Source organism: Coptis chinensis, chromosome 6, assembly GCF_015680905.1.
Source record: "Coptis chinensis isolate HL-2020 chromosome 6, ASM1568090v1, whole genome shotgun sequence".
In the NCBI taxonomy this organism is placed as follows: domain Eukaryota; kingdom Viridiplantae; phylum Streptophyta; class Magnoliopsida; order Ranunculales; family Ranunculaceae; genus Coptis; species Coptis chinensis.
Genome location: NC_141461.1, coordinates 95,661,954 through 95,683,387, shown reverse-complemented (window position 1 = coordinate 95,683,387; position 21,434 = coordinate 95,661,954). Strand labels below are relative to the sequence as shown.

The window sequence follows — 21,434 nt, the reverse complement described above, 5'->3', positions numbered from 1 at the left end:
ATTTTCATAGACATTTAAAAGTAAAAATCCCCAAATTGTAGGATTCACAGGGACTTTTAGAGGTTTGGTTTTCGAGTTTTTCGTTGTCTATGTCCTAACATAGACATGATTACTGACACTCACCTTAGATTTGCAAGTTGGTTAGGGCCTCACTTGACTCGTGACAGAGGGCAGATTAAAAATAATGTGTGTATGGTTCGTGGTCAGATTGATATTAGATCGATGTTATCTATTGAGTGGAGACCTTGGCGATCGTCTACTGCCTTTAGTGATCCAGCTGTGCGGCATGCTTGTATTTTGTCATGTCACAGAGTTGTTTTTGCCACACGTGAATGCAAGGTTTAGTAATGTGGTAAGAGATGTTGGAAACAATTGATTAGACGTTTTGGAGTTCCATGTGCTTCCCTACCAGATGTTAGTGATGCTAAGTCGTGGAGTACAACGAAAGTTCATGAAGTTCATGCTAGTGGTGGTCCTTGGTTAGATGCATCTCAGTTTGTTGTTAAGCAAACCACTGATCAGTATTTTAGATGGTGGCAGCGTGTTTCTATGGGTCCATTGTTGCCCCTGTTGGTCGGGGTAGCAACTTCGAGTTTGTGGGCCTACATTGGATGAGACATGAACTACGTATTCCTCACCCACCACAGCCAGTTAACTACCCACAACCTTTTAATGCATATCATCCAGCTCCTATGTCTGCCAATGATCTGATGATATATGTCGTGTATGGACCTAATGGGGAGCCTACTTACATTCCCATTCCGAAGGTGCCAGATACTCGTGTATATGAGTTAGAGCCGCAAATTGATCAATTCACCTTGGTAAGTTTAGTTGTTTTATTTATCTTAGTGGTTTTATTTATCTGCTCTATTAATATAATATGTACTCACATTGTATATTTTTGGATTTTTAGGATGTATTACGGCAACAATACGAGTACAATCTTCGTATGCTTGATGACGATGAGGACTGGCGTGTATCACTACAGCCAAGAGAGAGAGGACGCATACATATCAGCAATCTTAACGTGCATAAAAGGAGACTCGCGAAGCGTATGAGGAGACTCAGCAGATGTACACTTAACAACATCAGGCATATGAGGAACTTCAGACTGAGATAGTTAACCTTCGTGCAGACAAGGAAGATCTTACTACTTAAGTTGATATCTTAAAGCAACAGGTTCAGAGCCTCCAAATGGACAGAGGAGAGTCATCGACTGGTAAAGGGCGTAAGAAGAGAGCTTAGAGATGATGTTGGTTTGTAATGTATATGAATATGTAACATGAGATGTATGTTAGTTTGGTAACTTTTGAGAATATGTAGCATGAGAGATGTTTGTTTCAGGTTATGACAGGATTTGTGTGTATGAGAATGTAAAAAATACAGAAGAGACTGCAATTTTTTAAGAATGTGATGTTAATTTTTTACACTCACTTGTTACATTCTACTCACATTCACTTATCACTTGTTACCTTTTTACACTCATTTATATCCACAACTCCAACCAACCACATTAACTTATAATCATTTATGTACACAACCCCAATTAACCACATTCACTTACATTCATTTATATCCACAACTCCAACCAACCACATTCACTTACAACCACATTTTTATTTATATCCACAACTCCAACCAACCACATTCACTTACAACCATATTTTTATTTATATCCACAACTTTAACCAACCATATTCACTCCACCATTCTATATATCTCAGTGAACACTCTCTTTTACATACGCACATTCTCTTCTACAATCTCCTCTAAAACCATGGAGAACATGTATGAATACTGGCCTTCTAAGTCTTCATCATCATCATCATCATCATCTTCTTCTTCTGATTCATCGAGCTCTTCAGATGATAACACTGCAATTAGGCGTTGTTTAAAATTGGTGGCTACTACTCTACCTTTGGTCCAACATCGCATGGTTTTATTGGGTCAGCAAGAAGCAGAGTCTTCTTATAAACCACATGGTGATTCGAATAAAGGAAGAAAATACAAGCATCATCAGTATGAGGCAACATTGGCGCGTTTAAATGCTAACTACTTTTGCACAAATCCTATATTCATTGACCACGACTTTTGACGTCGATTTTGCATGGGTCAGTCATTGTTCCTTCGTATCTTTTAATTTATAATCTTCAACACAATGTACCATATTTTAAACAAAAAGTTGATATTGCGGGTAAGTTTGGTATTCACCCAAAAATCAAAGTAATTACTGCTTTACGAATGCTTGATTATGGTTCTCCAGCTGATCTAATAGATGACATGTTATATATTGCTGACCCAACTATTCATGAAAGCATGCGCCATTTTTGTGATGGACTTATTAGATTTTTTGGGGATGAATACTTACGCAAACCAAATGTTGGAGATATTCAGTGCTTTCTCGAAGAGTCGGAGGATTGCAGATGGCCTGGAATGCTAGGAAGCATTTGATTGCATGCACTAGCATTGGAAGAATTGCCCATCTTCATGGCAAGGGTTTCACACTAGCCATGTGCGTAAACCAATAGTGATCCTGGAGGTGGTACTTCTCGTGACACATAGATTTGGCATACTTTTTTTGGAATGGCATGTTCTCAATGATCTAAATGTGCTTGACCGGTCACCAATATTTGATGATGTAGTCAATGAGAAGAGTAGAGAGTTTGGAGTGCATGAAGTTATAGTGCAAGAATGAGAAATATAGCCATTTTTTGGCCATTTTTTTTACCATTTTTTCAATCAGAGCACGCTGCTTTCAATACACCACGCGGTTTTATCACAACCACGTGGGCCTGAACATAAAGTCCATGCTGCTTTCAAAACCGTGCCGTAGGAGCCCATAATTCAGTAAAAGCCCACACGGTTAAAAAAACTGTACAATTTTGGGTAAACCGCAACGTACATTTGATACAACACTAAAGCAAACACCAAATTGAAACCAATTTGATGTTTGGTTTGGTGTATTTTTTTATGTTTTTTTTATTTGGTCTTACCACTTAAGATGGTTTTTACCAAATTTTCAAGAATTTAGTGTTTGGTATTCATTTGGTCTCACCATTCAAAATTCTCTAAGGCTTTAACTATGGAACATCTCTAGCAATCATCTTGACTCATTTCCCATGCAAAAGTGATGTCTTTATGCACATATTTAACTGCAATACCTTTTTCATTCATTTTTATTGCTCTGATTGGGTCAAGGCCTAAACCAGTAGAAAGTGCTTTCTGAGCTAGTCGTTGTGACATAAAATAGGCCCGATTCTGAAGTCGGAGTCCAAAGATACACCATTTTGAAGTTATGTTGACTTTATATATTTTTTTTTTGCCAGAGTTGATTTTGACTTTCCAGCTTTGACTAAGTTTTTTCTCCTTGAAACTTAGGCTTTAACCATAAAACTTTTCTAGAAATCATCTTGACTAATTTCCCATGCAAAAGTTATGTCCTTAGCAACGGCGCCATTTGATATAGCCTAAATTGATGCCTTTGAGAAAACACATACAAACAATCTAGATTATAGTCAATACTTTACTCTCTATTAAAATATTGTGTTATAGCTTAAGTAAGGGTTTCATACCCATCTCAAAACATATGGAAAATAAATCAAGTTAGAAACAAATCAATGGGGAAGAGAGAAAGATTTCTTACTTTTATTTGATTATTATACTACTCTAACTAATAAATCCAAATAAGACTAAATTAACTAAACTATTAGAAATAAGGTTTGGAAGGAATAAAAGTTTATAAAGAAGAGTAACAATCAACCTAATGATTAGTTTCATGCAAGAATCAAATTATTCATTGAAAAGTGATCTTCTTTGGGTTTTCACACAATGCTCTGACCTAAAGCCTCAAACTTTATCATTCCTAGCAACAACCTACATCTCTATAGTCATTATTACTAGCATATAGGATTATTACAACTAAATCTCTCAACTTAATTATAACAATCTCTAGTTTAATCTACTATATGTTTATTTTGTAAATCACACAATAAATTAAACTCATTGAAACACATACATAATTAAATAATTCTACTCAAGCAATCTATATTCTTCATTAGGCTTCATAATCACTCTCTCTAATGGGGAATTAGCCTAATGTCATTGGAAGAATAACAATAATATAATTAAAAGAATACATTATACTATATGGAAGAAGAAGAAAAGTGGAAAATTTTAGAGCATCATCAATGCACTGCTAAAATAAATTGTGACACATCAGCTTTTTGGTACTCTCTCTTTCTCTTTCTCATTCCTCGTTTCTCCACTGCCAGCAAAGCAAACTCAGGTATTCTCTCTTTCTCAAATTGACGGAAACTCATGATGATTTATTTATTAATTAATTAATCAAGACTGGAAATGACTTTTTAGGTGTTGGTCTGTTTCGATTGATTGATGGTAAAATAATCTTTTATTTATTTATTAGAGTTTGCTTGTTTTATTTATTGTTGTTGTTGTTGTTGCAGATAATCATAGTGTAGATCAACAAAATGGTTTTTGAGATGAACGACAGGAAAAGTATGTGCCTGATCATTATTTATGTTTTTTCAATATTATTTCATAATTATAATGGATGCTTATGGTAATGGAATGGTTATTCTGGTGTTTAAGAATAAGTTTTTTTTTTGGATGTTTGCTATCTAAAAGGACTTGACTGAGTGTGCTAAGGTGGTATCACATTTGGGTGGTTTTTTTGTTCTTGCCAATAGTCTTCTCGACTTTATTTCTACGACACTTTTATAAAATGTACTAGTGAATAGCAATATCATTTGGTTGAATTCTTCCACCATATTTTTGGTACGGATTATTTATACTTCTTATATCTCTATTCAACTATGAAGGGAAAGGAAACATAAAATGTTGCAATGATATGGTTTCTTGGTTGTATTTGAGGAGATTCGTTGTAAGAAAATAGTGGGGAGAGAAAAAGAAAAACATCAAAGATTGTTTGAGAAGAAGAAATCTCAAAAGGGTTGAAGAGAGGAAAGTAAATATTAGATGTAATTTTTCTTTAGGATGGAAAAACCAAGATGGGAATTTCCGACTCTAGAACTCTCTGGGAGGGGCTGTAAAAATAATAATAAAAGAAAGTAGTGAAAAAAAAAAAAAAAAAAAAAAAAAAAACCCTATAGGCCATCCAACTCGAGGCCATAGTTGTCGATCACCGAGGCCTATGCCTCTTCCGGAATGTGCTCGACTCTGAATGGGTGCACGGACCTTGAGGAATATGCTAGGTGGCAATCCCGAGTGATAAGCTCTGCTAAACCTCTGCTTTCAAGACCTAATTTGTTGTATAGCACTCTATTAGGGTGCAGACTGGTGTCATGATCTTACTAATGCTCGCTACTATGGTTCTCACCTGAAATAAGGACCCTGTTAGTTCTTTAGTATTTGTCGACTAAGCCCCCCCCCCCCCTTGAGATGCCACCTCAAAACCTTCTTGAACTTGCCTTGGTATTTTGCATGATCCACCATTACACCAATTGGAAAATGCATGAAAGAAGGCGATATTAAACATACATATAGTTCTTCCCTAAAGTGAACAATAGCCGTATCCATATTTGGAGGATACTCGTTCTTTAGGATAGATCAATGTCAGTTTTACTTTTGTGACTTTGGCAAATTTCAATTGTTGAAGTTATTGAGTTTATGTGCAATCTTCTACTCGTTAAGCTCTTATTAGAGTTTTGTGTTTGATTTATTCCAACATTTAATATAAAATAAATGTCTCTCTTTGCGTTCTTTTTCCTTACTTATTTTTGCCCATTTGACCTGCTGTGTCCTTGTATATTCTTTTCCTTAGCAAGTTGCTAGTTCCAGTTAGCCATCTTTAGGAGATTAGAATCTATAATGAAGCAGCTGAATGATAATATTATGTATCTTTAAGATCTTCTTAGATTGAATGAAATAGTTGGAACTGATGATCAATTTCTCCCATAAAATAAAACTTTCATACTATATCCATTTCTTTTTAATCTATTGCAACTGATTAAGCTATAGAAAACTATTATTTGTGGCGTAAGGGTTTTAGGAAAATCGTTTTTGGTTGAAAATATTGTTTTTTGCAATTTTGTTTTTTTTTTTTTTTTCGTAATTAGTTATATTATTTAGGAAAAGTTTGAGATTCTAGATGGGATTGTTTCTTTATTTATATCATACTTTTTCATAATTAGTAATAGAGTTTAGAAAAAACTGGAGTCTCTATGAGTGTTCCAAAAAATAGATTGGTGAGGGTATAACTATGATATATATCTAAGGATTTGGAATTCCTTTTTTTTCGTAATTAGTATTAGAGTTTACAAAAAGTTAGAGACTCTCTAAAGCTTTGAAAAATAGAGCCAAGAGGGTATAGCTATAATGTATATCGAAGGACTTTTTTAGGAATATTTATCTAAATTTTGAGAAAGTGGGTTCATAGTCTTCATACAAGTTCAACTGTACAACAACAACAATCCTTTTAAACCACACCTAGCTTGCCCAGAAGCAATTAAGTACTTGGGCAGCCAAAGAGTAGCCGGGAGACTTAACTAAAACTCCCAGCCCCAGCGCAATAATTATGTATTCCAAATTTCCAATTGAAAAGTGTTTGATGAACTTTGATCTTTGTGTTTTTTTCTGGCCATTTTCCAGGAAAATGTGCATTATTTCTATGTGATTTTTTTTCCGCTAATTTTCTATATGATTGGTAGTATATATAGTAATAAGCATAGCATTGATAGGATAAGTGAATTTCTGCTCATGAGTTGTAAGGGCTTAGGGGTGGAGACGAACTATGTTGCTGAGTGTTACGCAATTATGGAGAATGCGGAAGTAGCAATTGAGAAAAGTTAGTTGAACTTACGGTTAGAATCGGACTCAGCGGCTGCAATAGAAGCTTTTAGTACTACCAAGATGCCATTGCAACTCAGTAAAAGATGGGAGTGGTGTAAAAGCAAATTGCAAAGATGTATGCTCTCTCATACACAGAGAGAAGCTAATTTTGCAGCAGACATTGCTGCAAAAAGAAGATCTAACTTAGATAAAGATGAAGTAAGTGTGTATGTAGGTATTCCCCCATGGTTGTATAAATGGGAGAATCCTAATGGGCTGTATTTCAGATTTGTAACATGAACTTGATTTGTAACTCTCAGAGTTCAGACACTTTTGTAACTTTCCTTTTTCATATGTAACTTTCCTTTTTCTTAATATACAATAGATAAACTTACCAAGCAAAAAAAAAAAAAAAAAAAAATAGGATAAGTGAATTGATGGTAAATGTGCTTTAGTAGAATTTTCTTCATTTGATATATATATCGTCATCCCTGTTTAAAAGCTGTGTAAATTTCTCATATATATGTCCCTGGACACTATAAAATTGATGATGTGAAAATTATAAACAAACCATCATTTTCCCAATGAAGCCGTCTACCAAACTTCCTAGCTAGGTACCTAGTACACTACCTTGCTTTATTTATGAAGGTGACAATGGCGGAGCAATTTTAAGCTAGCAAACTTTCTTCACAAGTATCTGGTGACCATAAAGTAGTAGCCTTTCCTATTCTTGTCCTGTATAACCCAATATAAGTCTAAAATCCGCCGATAGGAGGATCAAAGATTGTTTATCATTGGGTCGACATAAACGACTGATTAATTATGTTGTATGTATAAGTAAAATAATATATAATCAACTGATTTTACGAACTCGCATAGACATGGTTTTTTAAACTTCGCACTATGCAACACTTCGCACATCAGAAACAAGTGAGAAAATAAAAAATCTATTTGATTTTGAATTTACAACATGCCTGTTATGTATAATCCTTGATACAATATACATTAATATGTTCTTTTCAAGTAGCAAAGCTCCAGGGAGAAAAGGAGAAAACTATATATAATAGTATAGTAATAAACATATATATCTTAGTATAAATTAACAAACATTATTAAAGTTGAACAAAAGGGAAAAGAAAATGTAAAACAAACCATTTCATCCTAGAGACTGTATATATTTGAATAATGTACTCATATTTCAAAAGAATAGGATTTGGAAAATGGCTAATAAGAGAATAACTACTTTCCCTAAACTGGACACGACTATCTACTTCAGATTTTTTTCAATCCTACTTTATAAATAGCTAGCTAGGCAACTACTATATACAAATCTAAATTAGACTATGACTATCATAGTCCTTCTTCATGAATAGTTAGCCATCTACAAATCCAAAGGTGACGAGATTGGAGGGAAGCTTAACAGACTATCCTCACTAGTTTTAAACTGTACTAATCCATGGCTCTTGCTGTTCTGGCCAAATTCGATCAAAATCATCGGCCTTTATCCCATAGGTATTGTCTTTGACATTGTTCCTTGCTTCAGATTGAGGAGATCCACTTTGAACTGTATAGTTAGCTTCCATAAAAAAATCTTGAGATAAATCTGTAGGATATTCTAAGAGGTAGCTGTAGGAGTGAGTGGAAGGAGCGTCACACATTGTCAATATATGATATCTTCCGTCTTCATCAAAGATTGGTTCTAACTTACCAGATTCGAAAGAAGACATAAGATTGCCATTGGACTCGGGGGTGGATGCTGGATTTAAATTATATGCAACATCTATAGATGGAACTTCTATGAGGTTATCACCTTTCCTTTTTCTCGACACTTTAGAAGCAACTTTATCAACCTTTTCACCATCCTTTTTCGACACTTTTCTCGACACTTTAGAAGCGGCTTTTATCAACCTTTTGACATTTCCTTTTTTCTGGACACTTTAGAAGCACTTTTATCGACCTTTAGATAAATTCTACATAAAACCCAATCGTCCAACTGTATAGAAAAAAAATGCAAAAAATGAGAACAGTGATGTGAATTGCCATCTTAATTTGAGAATTCAAGGGATCGTGGGCAAAAAAAATTAAACAATGCTATAAAATTATTTGTCTTATTACCCTCATGTCATGTAATCCTGCTCTACTCCGAGGAATCTCATCATCTACTCTGTCATGTAATCCTGCTCTACTCCGAGGAATCTCATCATCCACTCTGTACTCTTGTTGGGGATTATATCAATACCAATCGATTCCCCACTACACAGATAACTTGTATGAACACACTTCAACTCCAGATAAAATCTAAATATCAACTACAACCTATACTAACATGCCCAACTCGCTAAACAACTATTAACAACAGATAATAATGTAAAGCAGTAAAAGCAAACCACAACACAAAGATTTACCGTGGTTCGCCAATGATGCCTACTTCCACAAGAGCCGCTTCTTAATAAAGTGGGAAGGAAGATTACAATCTCTCCTTTCAGTCCTCACCTTACTAGATCACTCTTATCTCTTTACTGAGGTTGTATCTCCTCAAAGGTTCTCTCTCTTTGTTTTAGTCCGGATTCCAATCCTTCCGACTTGTTAGGTTAGGTTTTCCAAAACCTTGATTTTGGTTTTATCTCCAAAACCAAATTTCAAGGGTATCGAAAAGCAAGGCCCACGAAAATTAGACTGGAAGGAAAGCGCCAATGTCTTCGAGATCGAGCGGGTCGCCTTCTATGAAGCGCTGGTCGCTAGTCTATCGAACCCCGGAACCACGTCGCTTCATCCGAGCGCGGGCCATCGACATTTCCAACGCCGACTTAAGCCTGCTCTCTAGCTCTGTTTCTCCCCTCATGTGAGGGATAACTCCACAATCTCCCCTCGAGCGGGGGGATACCTCCATGCAATTGCCAAATCAATGAGGAGGTGTCGCCATTCCGCAATAGCACAACAAACATCAAACTTACCTTTCGGTAAGACTTTGGTCATCATATCCGACCCGTTCTTGTCGGTATGGATCTTCTCGATACACAAATGCTTGTCTTCGAGTACTTCTCTAATCCAATGATAACGCACGTGTATGTGCTTGGACCTAGAATGAAAACTCGGATTCTTGCTCAAGTGGATGGCGCTCTGACTGTCACATAGAACTACAAACTGTTTCTGCTTTAGCCCTAGTTCGTCGAAGAACCTCTTCATCCATAGCAACTCTTTTGCAACACTCGCTGGCTGCAATGTACTCGCTTCAGAAGTGGAGAGGGCAACACACTTTTGCAACTTAGATTGCCAAGAAACCCCCCCCGCAAAAGTAACCCGGATAACCGGCGGTGGACTTCATCGAAGTCAACATCACCGCCATGTCTCCGTGATCGGTGTAGCCTTCAAGTAAGGGCTTACTTCCACCAAAACACAAACACGATTTGAAGTGCCTTTGAGATATCTCAATATCCACTTAACACCTTCCCAATGCTCTTTACCCGATTTGATGTAATGCTTACCACCCCAACGGCGAAAAGCAATATCCGTCTAGTACACACCATGGCATACATCAAACGCCTCATCGGATGCATAAGGAATCTTTTCCATCCGACTCGCCATGCTCACCCCAGACACATCTCTTTGGTCATGTGGAACCGCCACCAAGCGGACAACCGATCGGGTTCGCTTGATCCATGTTGAATCTCTTCAACACCTTTCTCAATGTAGCTTTCTTGAAAGCCACAACTTTCCACTCTTTTCATCACGAAAGTGATCCGTGATCCCAAGTATCTGCTTTGCTTGACCCAAATCCTTCATCTCAAAGGACTTACTCAAGTCTTTTCTTCAAATTTTAGATATCTTGTTGATGTTTGGGCCAACTATCAACATATCATCCACATACAAAGAATGAATACAATGAAATCTCCATCCGGAAATCTCCCCGAACAAACGCGACAATGATCTAGCGGACTTCTTGTATCCTTGCTTCGCCATAAAGGAGTCAAACTTTATGTACCACCGCCCTCGTGTGCTTGTTTCAACCCATACAAGCTCTTTTTATCGGCTTTGCATACTAGGTGCTCCTTGCGCTTTGACCTCAAACCCTCTCGTCGGGTCCATGTAGACATCTTCTTCAAGGTCTCCATGAAGAAATGCCGCCTTAACATCTAGCCGCTTCAACCTCTAGGTTCATACTTGCGCCATACCCAATACCAATCCCTGGATAGAAGTCATCTTCACTACAGAGAGAAAATCTCATCAAAGTCAATTCCTTTCCTTTGACCGAATCCCTTCACAACAAGGCGAAGCTTTGTGCCTTGGGTGAGGATTGTTCTCCCCATGCTTGACTTTGTATATCCACTTATTCTTGAGAACTTTTCTCCCCCGGGTTTCTCAACTAACTCATAAGTGTGATTCTTATGCAAAGAATCCATCTCGTCATGCATGGCCTTCAACCACTTTTCTTTTGTCCGTACGACTTCAAGTGCCTTCTTGATAGTACATAGGTTCTCCACCATCCGATAGTAAGACGCACGTTATGTGGTGGATACCGTTGAAGCTTAGTCTCCCTCCTCCGGACCTCCTTGCCCCATCTATCGGTGCCTCGTGAGGTTGCACTTCTACTTGCTCGGTGGTGGTTCATGCATCTTATCTCAGATCTTCTATACCAATAGGTTCTATCCCATCATGAGCAATAGATTCTCATCATGAAGCTTCAAACTCATGGTGTTCTCGTGATTCTCAATGCCTTCTCGACGCTCCACAAGTAGAAACTTCGGTTCTCAATCAACAAGATCATTGGTGAAAGCCTCAGAACTTCACCCTCCTCAAAGTCCGCTATGGTTTGGTCTTCTAAGAACACAACATCTCGACTTCGGATTACCTTCTTGTTAATCGGATCATAGAGTTTGTAACCAAACTTTTCATCTCCATAACCTTAAAATGCACCGCTTGGCTTTTGTCATCAAGCTTGATCTCTCATCCTTCGAATATGCACAAATGCCCCGCACCCAAATACCCCAAGTATCCATAATCAACATCTCTCGCCGACCATACTCTCTCGATAATCACTATTCGGAGGCTTTGCCGGGCGACAAAGTTGATCACATGCACGGTAGCGCGATTGCTTCTACCCAAGTAGCTTCTAGGTAGCTTAGAGTGAGATAGCATGCATCTCATCCTCTCTACAATGGTACGATTCATTCTCTCTGCTATTCCATTCTCATTGTGGTGTCTTGGGGAACGGTCCGCTCATGACGAATCCTATGACTCGGGTAATACTCTTCAAATGGCCCAATGTACTCACCCCCATTATCCGAGCGAAATACATTTCAACAACTTCCCTCTCTTTCCACCATGTTGTGGAATTTCTCAAACACGCCAAGTACTTCATCCTCGGGTCTTCGACTATAAGCCCATATCTTTCTTTGACGATCATCAATGAATGTCAAGAAGTACGAAGCTCCCCTCAGTGGGACTTCACTCTCATAGACCACATAAGTCGTATTGCACTAGCTCAAGGATGTTGTCCTTTCGCAGGAGACGGAATCTTTGGAAAGACACCCTGTTGCTTTCCTACCAAACAAAATGAGTACATGTATCTAAATGTGTACCTTTAATGTCCGCACGACCTTTTGCTTAGCAAGAACTTCCATCCCTTTTATGCCCGATGTGATACGCGGTCTCTTGTGCCACGCTCGATGAAGTTTTCTTCTTCGCCAAGATTCGCTTCGCTTTTACACAAACTAGCCTCGTGTTTTGTAAAGAGAGCAAGTTTTTTTCCTCCTCGCTGCTACAATGGAACTCTCGCTTTCGGTTCCATACCCCGTTGCCAAACGAGTTTACAAAGCCATCATCATCTAATTTCCCAAAATTAAATTAGGCTTAACCAGATATGTCGGGGACATGTCTTACATCCTTGAGTGTCAAGGTGTAGCCGACATTGGTTTCTATATGAACATCTCTAATGCCTATAATCTTCGAGACTCCATCGCTACCCATCCTTTTCACCATATTCACCACACCGTAGTAGGTAGTGAAGAATCCCCTCATCGTGTGACGGATAGGATGCTCCTCAGATCTATCACCCACTCAGATCCCCGACATGAGGTACTAAGACAAAGACACACCACACCGACATTCCCCCACTCAGGTCGCCGACTAGTGCGGTGTAGTATCTCTCGTGTTTTCCGCTCCTCCGCACCATGTCTTCATGTACACGCTTATTCTTCTCATCCCTCTTCGTTTCTCGACTCATATCCTGAAGTGGCCTTTTGTGGCACAATAGTAACATTGCCTCTCCGCGCCTTGGGAGTTCTAGCTTCACCCCTAGATTTATTTCGTATCACCTCTAGAACCGAGATGGTTTTCGTTTCGACCTCTCCCCGCTTCTTTGTGAAAAGGATCTCTCGAGTGAGAAGAGCCGCTTCTTGCACTCCTTCTAGTCTCCTCATTCAACAAAGACGCAGTAGCCATCTCCATGGTAACAATTCCATCCTTGGGTCGCTCCATGTAGAGAAACGCTAATGTCTCCCAACTTTCGGGTAGAGCCTAATAGAAACAAAGCCTCAACTTCGCCTCCCAAATTGATCTTCATCAAATGCATCTGATTGATGATATTCTCAGACTTCATTAAGATGCTCGGACATTGAAGAACCTTCGTACTTCGTGGTTCCGCGAAAACTTTAACGACTAGCACTTTGTTTCCACCTCGACTTCCTCTCATAAAGGTCTTCGAAGTTTCTTCCATAGATCGGGCGTCAGAATTCTCGGGCCACATGGTGAAAGACACCGCTGCCAATCAATCCACCGTCGAATGTATCCAATCGCTTATCTATCAAGCTTTTCCACTCACCTCATCCCTTTTCCGGTTTTACTCCTCATTCTCAACGGAAGTGCCAAGTCCTTTGCAGATAGCAAGTCTTCCATCTTGGCTTTCCAGATGGTGTAGTTCTTCCTATTCGACTCATCATAATGAAGTGTTCACTTTAATGGTCCATCTCTACAAGTTATTTAACCTCAAATCTTCTCTCTCGTGAATTTCACAAACACCTTCCGACCAAGATTCGATAACACCCCAGCTATTCTAACCAAGGCTCGATACCACTTGTTGGGATTATATCAATACCAATCGATTCCCCACTACACGAGATAACTTGTATGAACACACTTCAACTCCGATATAATCTAAATATCAACTACAACCTATACTAACATGCCTAACTCGCTAAACAACTATTAACAAATGATAATAATGTAAAAGCAAAGAAAAGCAAACCACAACACAAAGATTTACCGTGGTTCGCCAATGATGCCTACTTCCACAAGAGCCGTTCTTAATAAAGTGGGAAGGAAGATTACAATCTCTCCTTTCGCCTCACCTTACTAGATCACTCTTATCTCTTTACGGGTTGTATCTCGTAAAGGTTCTCTCTTTGTTTTAGTCCGATTCCAATCCTTCCTCGACTTGTTAGGTTAGGTTTTCCAAAACCTTGATTTTGAGAAAATTTCTGTTTCTCATGATCGAGGCGCCAAGGCCAGAGTGAAGGCGCGACTCATTTCATGACTCCAGTGATTTAATACGAATTCGCTCAAAGAAGGCGACCAAGGCGTGGCTTTAACACACGGGCGACCCAGCCGTTTTTCTCCGTGGGCTTCGCTATAAGAATCGCCAAATTTTGGTTTTGGTATAAAAACAAAATCGCCTTTTGAAAATTTAACTTTTCCAAAACCAAGAAAGAGTGATTACAAGAGAACAATTCTTTCTTTGAGTTGAAAGTGTTCATTCTTTGTGAGTGAATTGAGAGAGACTTGTAATCGCCATCCCGACATCTAGTAAAGCTTGGAACTCAAGCAAATGTGGGACGTAGCAAATTGCGAACCACGATATATCTCGGCCTTGTGGTTTGTTCTTCTTTACATTGATTGTTTTATTTCATATGCTTGTTATTTGATATCGGTGTTGGGATATTGCTTGGAGGTGTTGAAGTCTTGTCTATCGAGAAAGATCAATCTTTGTGTAGGATTGATCCGTTTGGTATGGGTAACGTTGTTTCCGCAGCTTAATTATTCACAACAATTGGTATCGAAGCCGTAGGTATACGACTAGGATTTTGAGTTTAGTACTAAAAATTTGTGTAGACAAGGTGTTCGATTAAATTCGAGGTGAAACCGCTTTCTTTTGGTTATTGTGTGTAACTTGAAAGATGGCTCCCAAGATGTCAAACGCAAGGTTTGAAGTAGAGAAGTTTAATGGGAAGAATAACTTTGGGATTTGGCAAGTCCAAGTAAAGGACATCCTCATCCAACAAGGTTTGCACAAGGTTTTGAAGGGATTAAATCTAAAGCGCGAAAGTATGAGTAATGATGATTGGGAAGAGTTCGATCTTCGGCTTGTTCATCAATCCGGTTATGTCTTGCTAACGAGGTCATGTATAGTGTGATGGGAGAAAATACCGCCGGGTATTTGGCTCAAACTAGAGTCTATGTATATGACCAAGAGCATGATCGAACAAGATGTACCTTAAGAAGTCGCCTTTATCGGTACATGATGGTCGATGGTTCAACGATGCAAAGAGCACGCGAGTGAGTTCCGCGACGCCTCTAGCGGATTATTTGAATGTTGGTATGAAGATGGATGATGAGGATCAAGCGGCATGTTTAATATTCTCCTTGCCGAAAGCTAAGCATCTAATGACTACATTCATGAACGTAGAAGTCAGCCAATCTTGACGAAGTTCGTGAGTGCACTTCTTTCTTATGAGTTGATGAAGAAGACACGCAGAGAATAGCATTGATGCAAGTCGTAATAGTGGCAAGAGGAAATTCGTTGCGAAATCGTAATTATTCAAGTAATGATAATTCTAGGTCCAAGTCAAAGAAGCCTTTAAAACATGTACGCTTCTACAATTGTAATGAAAAAGGACATTACGCTAAGTAATTGTCCTCAACCAAGAAAGAGAACAAAGAGAGATGGTCAAGAAAGGTAAGGCAAAATTTGAGGCAAATTATGCTTCGCTCAAGAGGGATTTAGTTCACTCGTGTGTCCACACAAGACTATACGACCGGTGAGGTGGATTCTTGATTCCGGATGTTCCTATCATATGTGTCCGAATAGAAAGTGGTTTACTTCTTATGAGAGCATTGATGGTGGTTCCGCTTTAATGGGTAATGACGCTGCTTGTAAAGACGGTAGGAATTGGAACTATACCGGTCAAGATGTATGATGGTGTAGTGAGGACTCTAACCGATGTGAGACATGTTCCCGAAGCTAAAGAAAAGTCTTATTTCTCTTGGTACCTTGATTCCAAAGGCCACAAGTTTGTAGGCGGGCGGAGTCCTAAATATTGTTAATGGCTCTTTAGTTGTTATGAAGGGTCAAAAATATGGAACCTTGTATACCCGATTGGTAGTACGGTGATAAAGCGGCGATGTAGCAGTGGGTGCATGTAGTAATGATTCCGAAGCACTAAGATGTGGCATACGCTTTAGGACATATACGAGTGAAAAGGGTTTGTCCGAAGTTGGTAAGCGGGTTCTTGAAGAACTCAGCTAGAAGCCAAGCATGGGTTCCGCGGAGCATCAAGGCCTATGGGAAGCAAGTCAGAGTCAAGTTCAAGTCAAGCAAGCACACGACAACGAGGCATCCTTGATTATGTGCATACGGATGTTTGGGGACCCTCCGTGGTGGCTTCCAAGCGGAGGTAACCGCTATTATGTCTCATTCATCGATGATCATACTCGCGCATGTGTGGGTGTATATGATGAAATCGAAAGATGAAGTGTTTGAGACATTTAAGAAGTGGAAGGCAAGGGTTGAGAATCGCACGATAGGAAGGTAAAGACATTACGGTCCCACAATGGTAATCGAAGTATACCTATGGACCTTTCCAAAGAGTTAAATGCGCGAATTGCCGGATTAATCGACAAATCGAAAACGCACGCCAGAATGGAATGGGCGAGAGGATGAATAGAACTTTGCTTGAAAAGAGCAAGATGTTTATTGTCTAATGCCGCCCAGGCAAAGAGTATTGGGCGGATGTAGTGTCCATGGCGTTTACCCGTATTAATAGGTCACCATTACCATTATAGATTTGGGGGACACCTTATGAGGTGTGGTCAAAACCCACCGATTATATATATCTTTCGCGAAGTGTTTGATCGACAGCCTTACTACCATGGGGACGAAGAAGCTAGATCCTGAGCTAAGAAGGCCATATTCTTAGTTTCGCGAAATGGGTAAAAGGGATACAGATTGTGGTGTCTAGAAGACCACAAGTTCCCCGGTCGCCAGAGATGTTACCTTTGATGAGACTTCGCGGTTATCTTCAAGCAGTTTCCAAGTAGTCGCGTAATGGTGAAGTCCATGGGTTCAAGCTCACCGAGCTTTGAAGTTGTCCGATGCGACGCCAGATGACCGGTTAGATCATGATGAGGTACCAAATCATGGAACCACACGTAAAGAACAGAAGAAGAGCATGAGCATCCGCAACTTGTAGTGGTGACCCCAGCCACGCAGACAAGTTAAAGAAGTGCACAAGTATGGGCATGGTAAGCCGGTGAAACACTATGGTCGTGGATTTAGTGGCATATGCACCGAATATCGAAGATGATGAGCCGATAGCTTCAAGGAAGCCGCTTAGAGATGCTCATTACGTAGATTGGTTGGTAGCTATGCAAGCAGAGATGGAATCTCTTGATAAAAATCACACATGGGACCTAGTTTTATTGCCAAAGGGCAAAAGGACTATCGGCAAAGAAATGGGTGTTCGAAGAAAGAGGTCCTTTCCCGAAACCGACAAAGATCGGGTACAAGGCAAAGAGTGGTAGCAAAGCGGTTTTTCACGTAAGGAGAGGCCGACTACAATGAGGTATTTTCCCGTGGTCAAACATACGTCCATTCGTGTGTTGTTGAGTTTAGTTGCTCACTTCAACTTGGAGTTAGAGCAACTTGACGTGAAAACCCGCTTTGCAATGGGGACTTGGAAGAAGAGATCTATATGAGACAACCCTGAAGGGTTTGTCATTCTTGAGAAAGAAGATCATGTACGCAAATTGAATCGGGTCCATCGTGTATGGGTTAAAGCAATCGCCTGCAATGGTACAAGCGCTTTGACACATTCATGATGCAACATGAGTACACCGGGCAAGTATGACCGCCCGTGGTCTACTTTAGAAGCGCTTCGTGGTAATGACTTCATCTATCTCCTCGCTTTATGTGGATGACATGCTTATTGCTTCCAAAAGCATGGTGGAGATAGACAAGTTGAAATCTCAACTTAGCTCGAGTTTGAGATGAAAGACTTAGGTGGAGCCAAAGAAGATAATCGGGCATGGAGATTGACAGAGATAGGAAGAAGCGACGGATAGTTGTATCTCGGAGAAATACCTTCGTGAAAGTAATTTCACGATTTGGTATGGAGAATGCAAAGTCGGTTTCTACACCTTTAGTTTGGGCATTTTAGGCTTTCAAACTAAGTTCTCTCCTAGTTCGCTGGAGGAACAAAAGCATATGGCTAATGTTCCTTATGCAAGTGCCGCGGGTAGTTTGATGTATGCTATGGTGTGCACACATCGCATTTCCACAAACGCTTAGTGTTGTAGCGTGTATATGGCAAAACCCGGGAAGCAAAGATTGGAGGTAGTGAAAATGGGTACTAAGGTACTTGAAGCGGTACCTTGGATGTGGATTAGCTTATGGTGGAGGCACTTGTTATGTCACGGGTTTGTGGATTCGATTATGCCTGATCTAGATGAGACGACGATCGACTACCGGTATGTGTTTATGATGCATGCCGCAACCGGTTAGTTGGAGGTCTATGCTACAGCTGCTCTGCTTGCTCTATCTACTACCGAGGCAGTATATATGGCGAGAGGCAAAGAAAAGAGGCACTATGGCTTCGGGGTCTTCTAGGTGATTTGGGTATTGAAAGCGTAATCGTTGTTGCCGCGGTATTGTGATAGTCGAGTGCTATTCATTTGGCGAAGAACCAAGTTCATCATGGTCGGACCAAGCATATTGATGTCCGTTATCACTTTATACCTGATGTCATCGGTGATGGTGATGTTGCGACTTGAGAAAGTAGACACCCATGACAATCCTGGCCCGATATGTCGGACGAAAAGTTGTCACCGGAGTTAAGTTCCAACACCGCTTTTGGACTTGCTCCAAATCCTACATGTTTGAAAGAGCCCCGTACGGGCATAGCCCCCGGCGCTTAATTGGCGAAGTCTTCCTTTTGCCGGGAGGTGTTCCTACCGGATGTGATCTTGTTGATGTGTTCGGCTTTGGTTTTATGTGTTAAAACCTCACCGAGGTGGAGAATGTAGAGAAAATTTACGTTTCTCACGATCGAGGCGCCAGAGCCAGAGTGAAGCCTTCACTTCTTCATGACTCCGATGATTTAAGCGACCAGCCAAAAGCGACCAGCCATGGCTTTAACACACGGCGCAATCTCAGCCAGAGGAGGGCGGAGAAGCCCGCCGCCTTTTTCTCCGTGGGGCTTCGCTAAGAATCCACAAATTTTGGTTTTGGTATAAAAACAAAATCGCCTTTTGGAAAATTTAACTTTTCCAAAACCAAGAAAGAGAGTGATTACAAGAGAACAATTCTTTGTGAGTTGAGTGTTCATTCTTTTGTGAGTGAATTGAGAGAGACTTGTAATCGCCATCTCCGGACATCTAATAAAGCTTGAACTCGCGCGGTGGACTGCGTAGGCAAATCGTCAACCACGATATATCTCATCTTGTGGTTTGTTCTTCTTTTACATTGATTGTTTTATTTCATATGCTTGTTATTTGATATTGAAGTGTTGGGATATTGCTTGGAGGGTGTCAAGTCTTGTCTATTGAGAAAGATCAATCTTTGTGTAGGATTGATCTGTTTAGTTAATGGAGAACGCGTTTCCGCAGCTTAATTATTCACAACAAGATTTCGTGCATGATCCACTTTGTTTTAGCTCCTTTAGGGGACTTCCCTACATAAAAGACCAAAACTTTCCTCTTCCCTATTATTTTTTTGGCATCTTTGGTATTAGTTGTAATATCTCTGTCAGCTCCAGTGGCCTTCCAATATCCATTACCAGCTGCACGATTCGGACGGCTTCCATTTGGATATTTGCGATCCCTAGGTGTGAAGAAGTACCATTCTTTCTCTCCATCATCCCCATATGTCTTGTAAAGATCTATGGATCATTGAAAGACTAAGAATAAAGAAAGTTGCATGAAAAATAAGACTTTCTAAACTTCATGGTGTCCAAGAAAGAATAATAGCGTATAAACCTTCCACCAAAATTGACCACAACAGTAAAAGCTATAAACCGCATTCGTATAAAGTTTCAACAATAGCACAACAACAATAACAAAACATATTTGTTAAGAAAAATAAACTTTTTTAGTGTGATAAAGCCAAATAACGTATATAACTAACCTAAGCAACTATTATCTATGAAGTTCTGAAAGTTCATACTACTATGAGTTGCAATGGAAATTAATTATTGTAAAGGGAGTGCTTTAACTGAAAAAGGATAGAGAACGTAACATAGACTTACTTCTACTGATTTAACTCAATAAAACTAGTATAAAATACCTGTAAAATCCTGAGGATTGTGCTTGTAAATATTTACATCTTTAATGTTATTGATTGGTAGAGCTTGTTCATAAGATAGTGCTCTATGAGCTCATCATCACGAGGAGCAAAGCGATATCCAGGTGGAAAAGATTGGAGAAACTCTTCATCAGCATCAATACTATTAACTTCAGCAACTTCACTAGATTCAGTGGTTGGAGAACTAGTAGTTTTTTCCATATTGGAGTATGAGTGAAGACACGAAAAGAGTATATACGAAAGATATGGTTGTTTTTCTTTTTATACATGTTGAACCCTTACAATAATAAGAGGCACGCACACAATTGTTTTTGGTCCTTAAGTTAAGGGATTTTGATTGCCTCATTTTAACTTCTTTTTGTTGAGATTGAGTTGTTAAATATTGATTAGTTTTCCTAAACAAACGGGAAGGTTTGTAATCTTTATCTAAAATTCATCACTAACAGAAAAAGAATTCTTTCACCAATTATTTCCTTTTTTTTTTAGGGTTTTGATTTTAAACAGCTCTTGTCCTATTTGTTTCTTCCTTCCTTTGCTTACATCTATAACCGCGGACAATTGGTATGTGCAATTAATTTGTGGCCACTGACACTTGCACTTGTATCAGGTTTGAGCGTGAGGACCGCAGCGAAAGACAAAAGATACTTAATTAGCCGGCATCAAAGGCTAGATTTTCCATTGGTGCAAACGTTGGAGAGTTCAAGGAGATGCTATTTGGGCCTTTGGTGGGTTTTCCTTTTTCATGTGAAACTTTCACCCGCTGGATGGTGGTTTTTTTTTACCAGCTTTGTTTCATTTGTAAGTTGTATGCCTTTGTTTCCTTTTACTTGATGATTGTTTACCTTGTATGAGAATGACTCTGCTTGTACTGTGCGTTGTTTTTCCTTTTCTTTTTATACCATTCCTGTGGTCATGTGGTGTCACTGTAACCAGCAAAATGGAGAGAATTGGTAATAGTCCCTTTAGCAAGGTTCAAAATATCGATATCGATGAATATATCGGTGTACCCAAAAACCGATATATATCGGATATATCTATTTTTTTGGTGATCAGTCCA

At 39.4% G+C, this 21,434-nt stretch overlaps 1 protein-coding gene and 1 long non-coding RNA gene across 2 annotated transcripts in view; both read left to right on the top strand.

Annotated features, from left to right (window-relative positions):
- The window catches only part of LOC147495725 (uncharacterized), an 85,359-nt gene extending 64,111 nt beyond the window's left edge, over window positions 1-21,248 (top strand). The window contains exon 5 of the mRNA XM_086564400.1: window positions 20,985-21,248. Coding sequence (XP_086420526.1) covers window positions 20,985-21,030 — 46 coding nt within the window. The 3' untranslated portion in view covers window positions 21,031-21,248. The remainder of the gene's footprint in view (window positions 1-20,984) is intronic.
- On the top strand, window positions 4,073-7,148 carry LOC147495726 (uncharacterized). The gene is made up of 3 exons (XR_015197673.1): window positions 4,073-4,285; window positions 4,464-4,515; window positions 6,748-7,148. It is a non-coding gene; the product is annotated as an uncharacterized LOC147495726 (long non-coding RNA).
- Window positions 21,249-21,434: the final 186 nt, after the last annotated feature.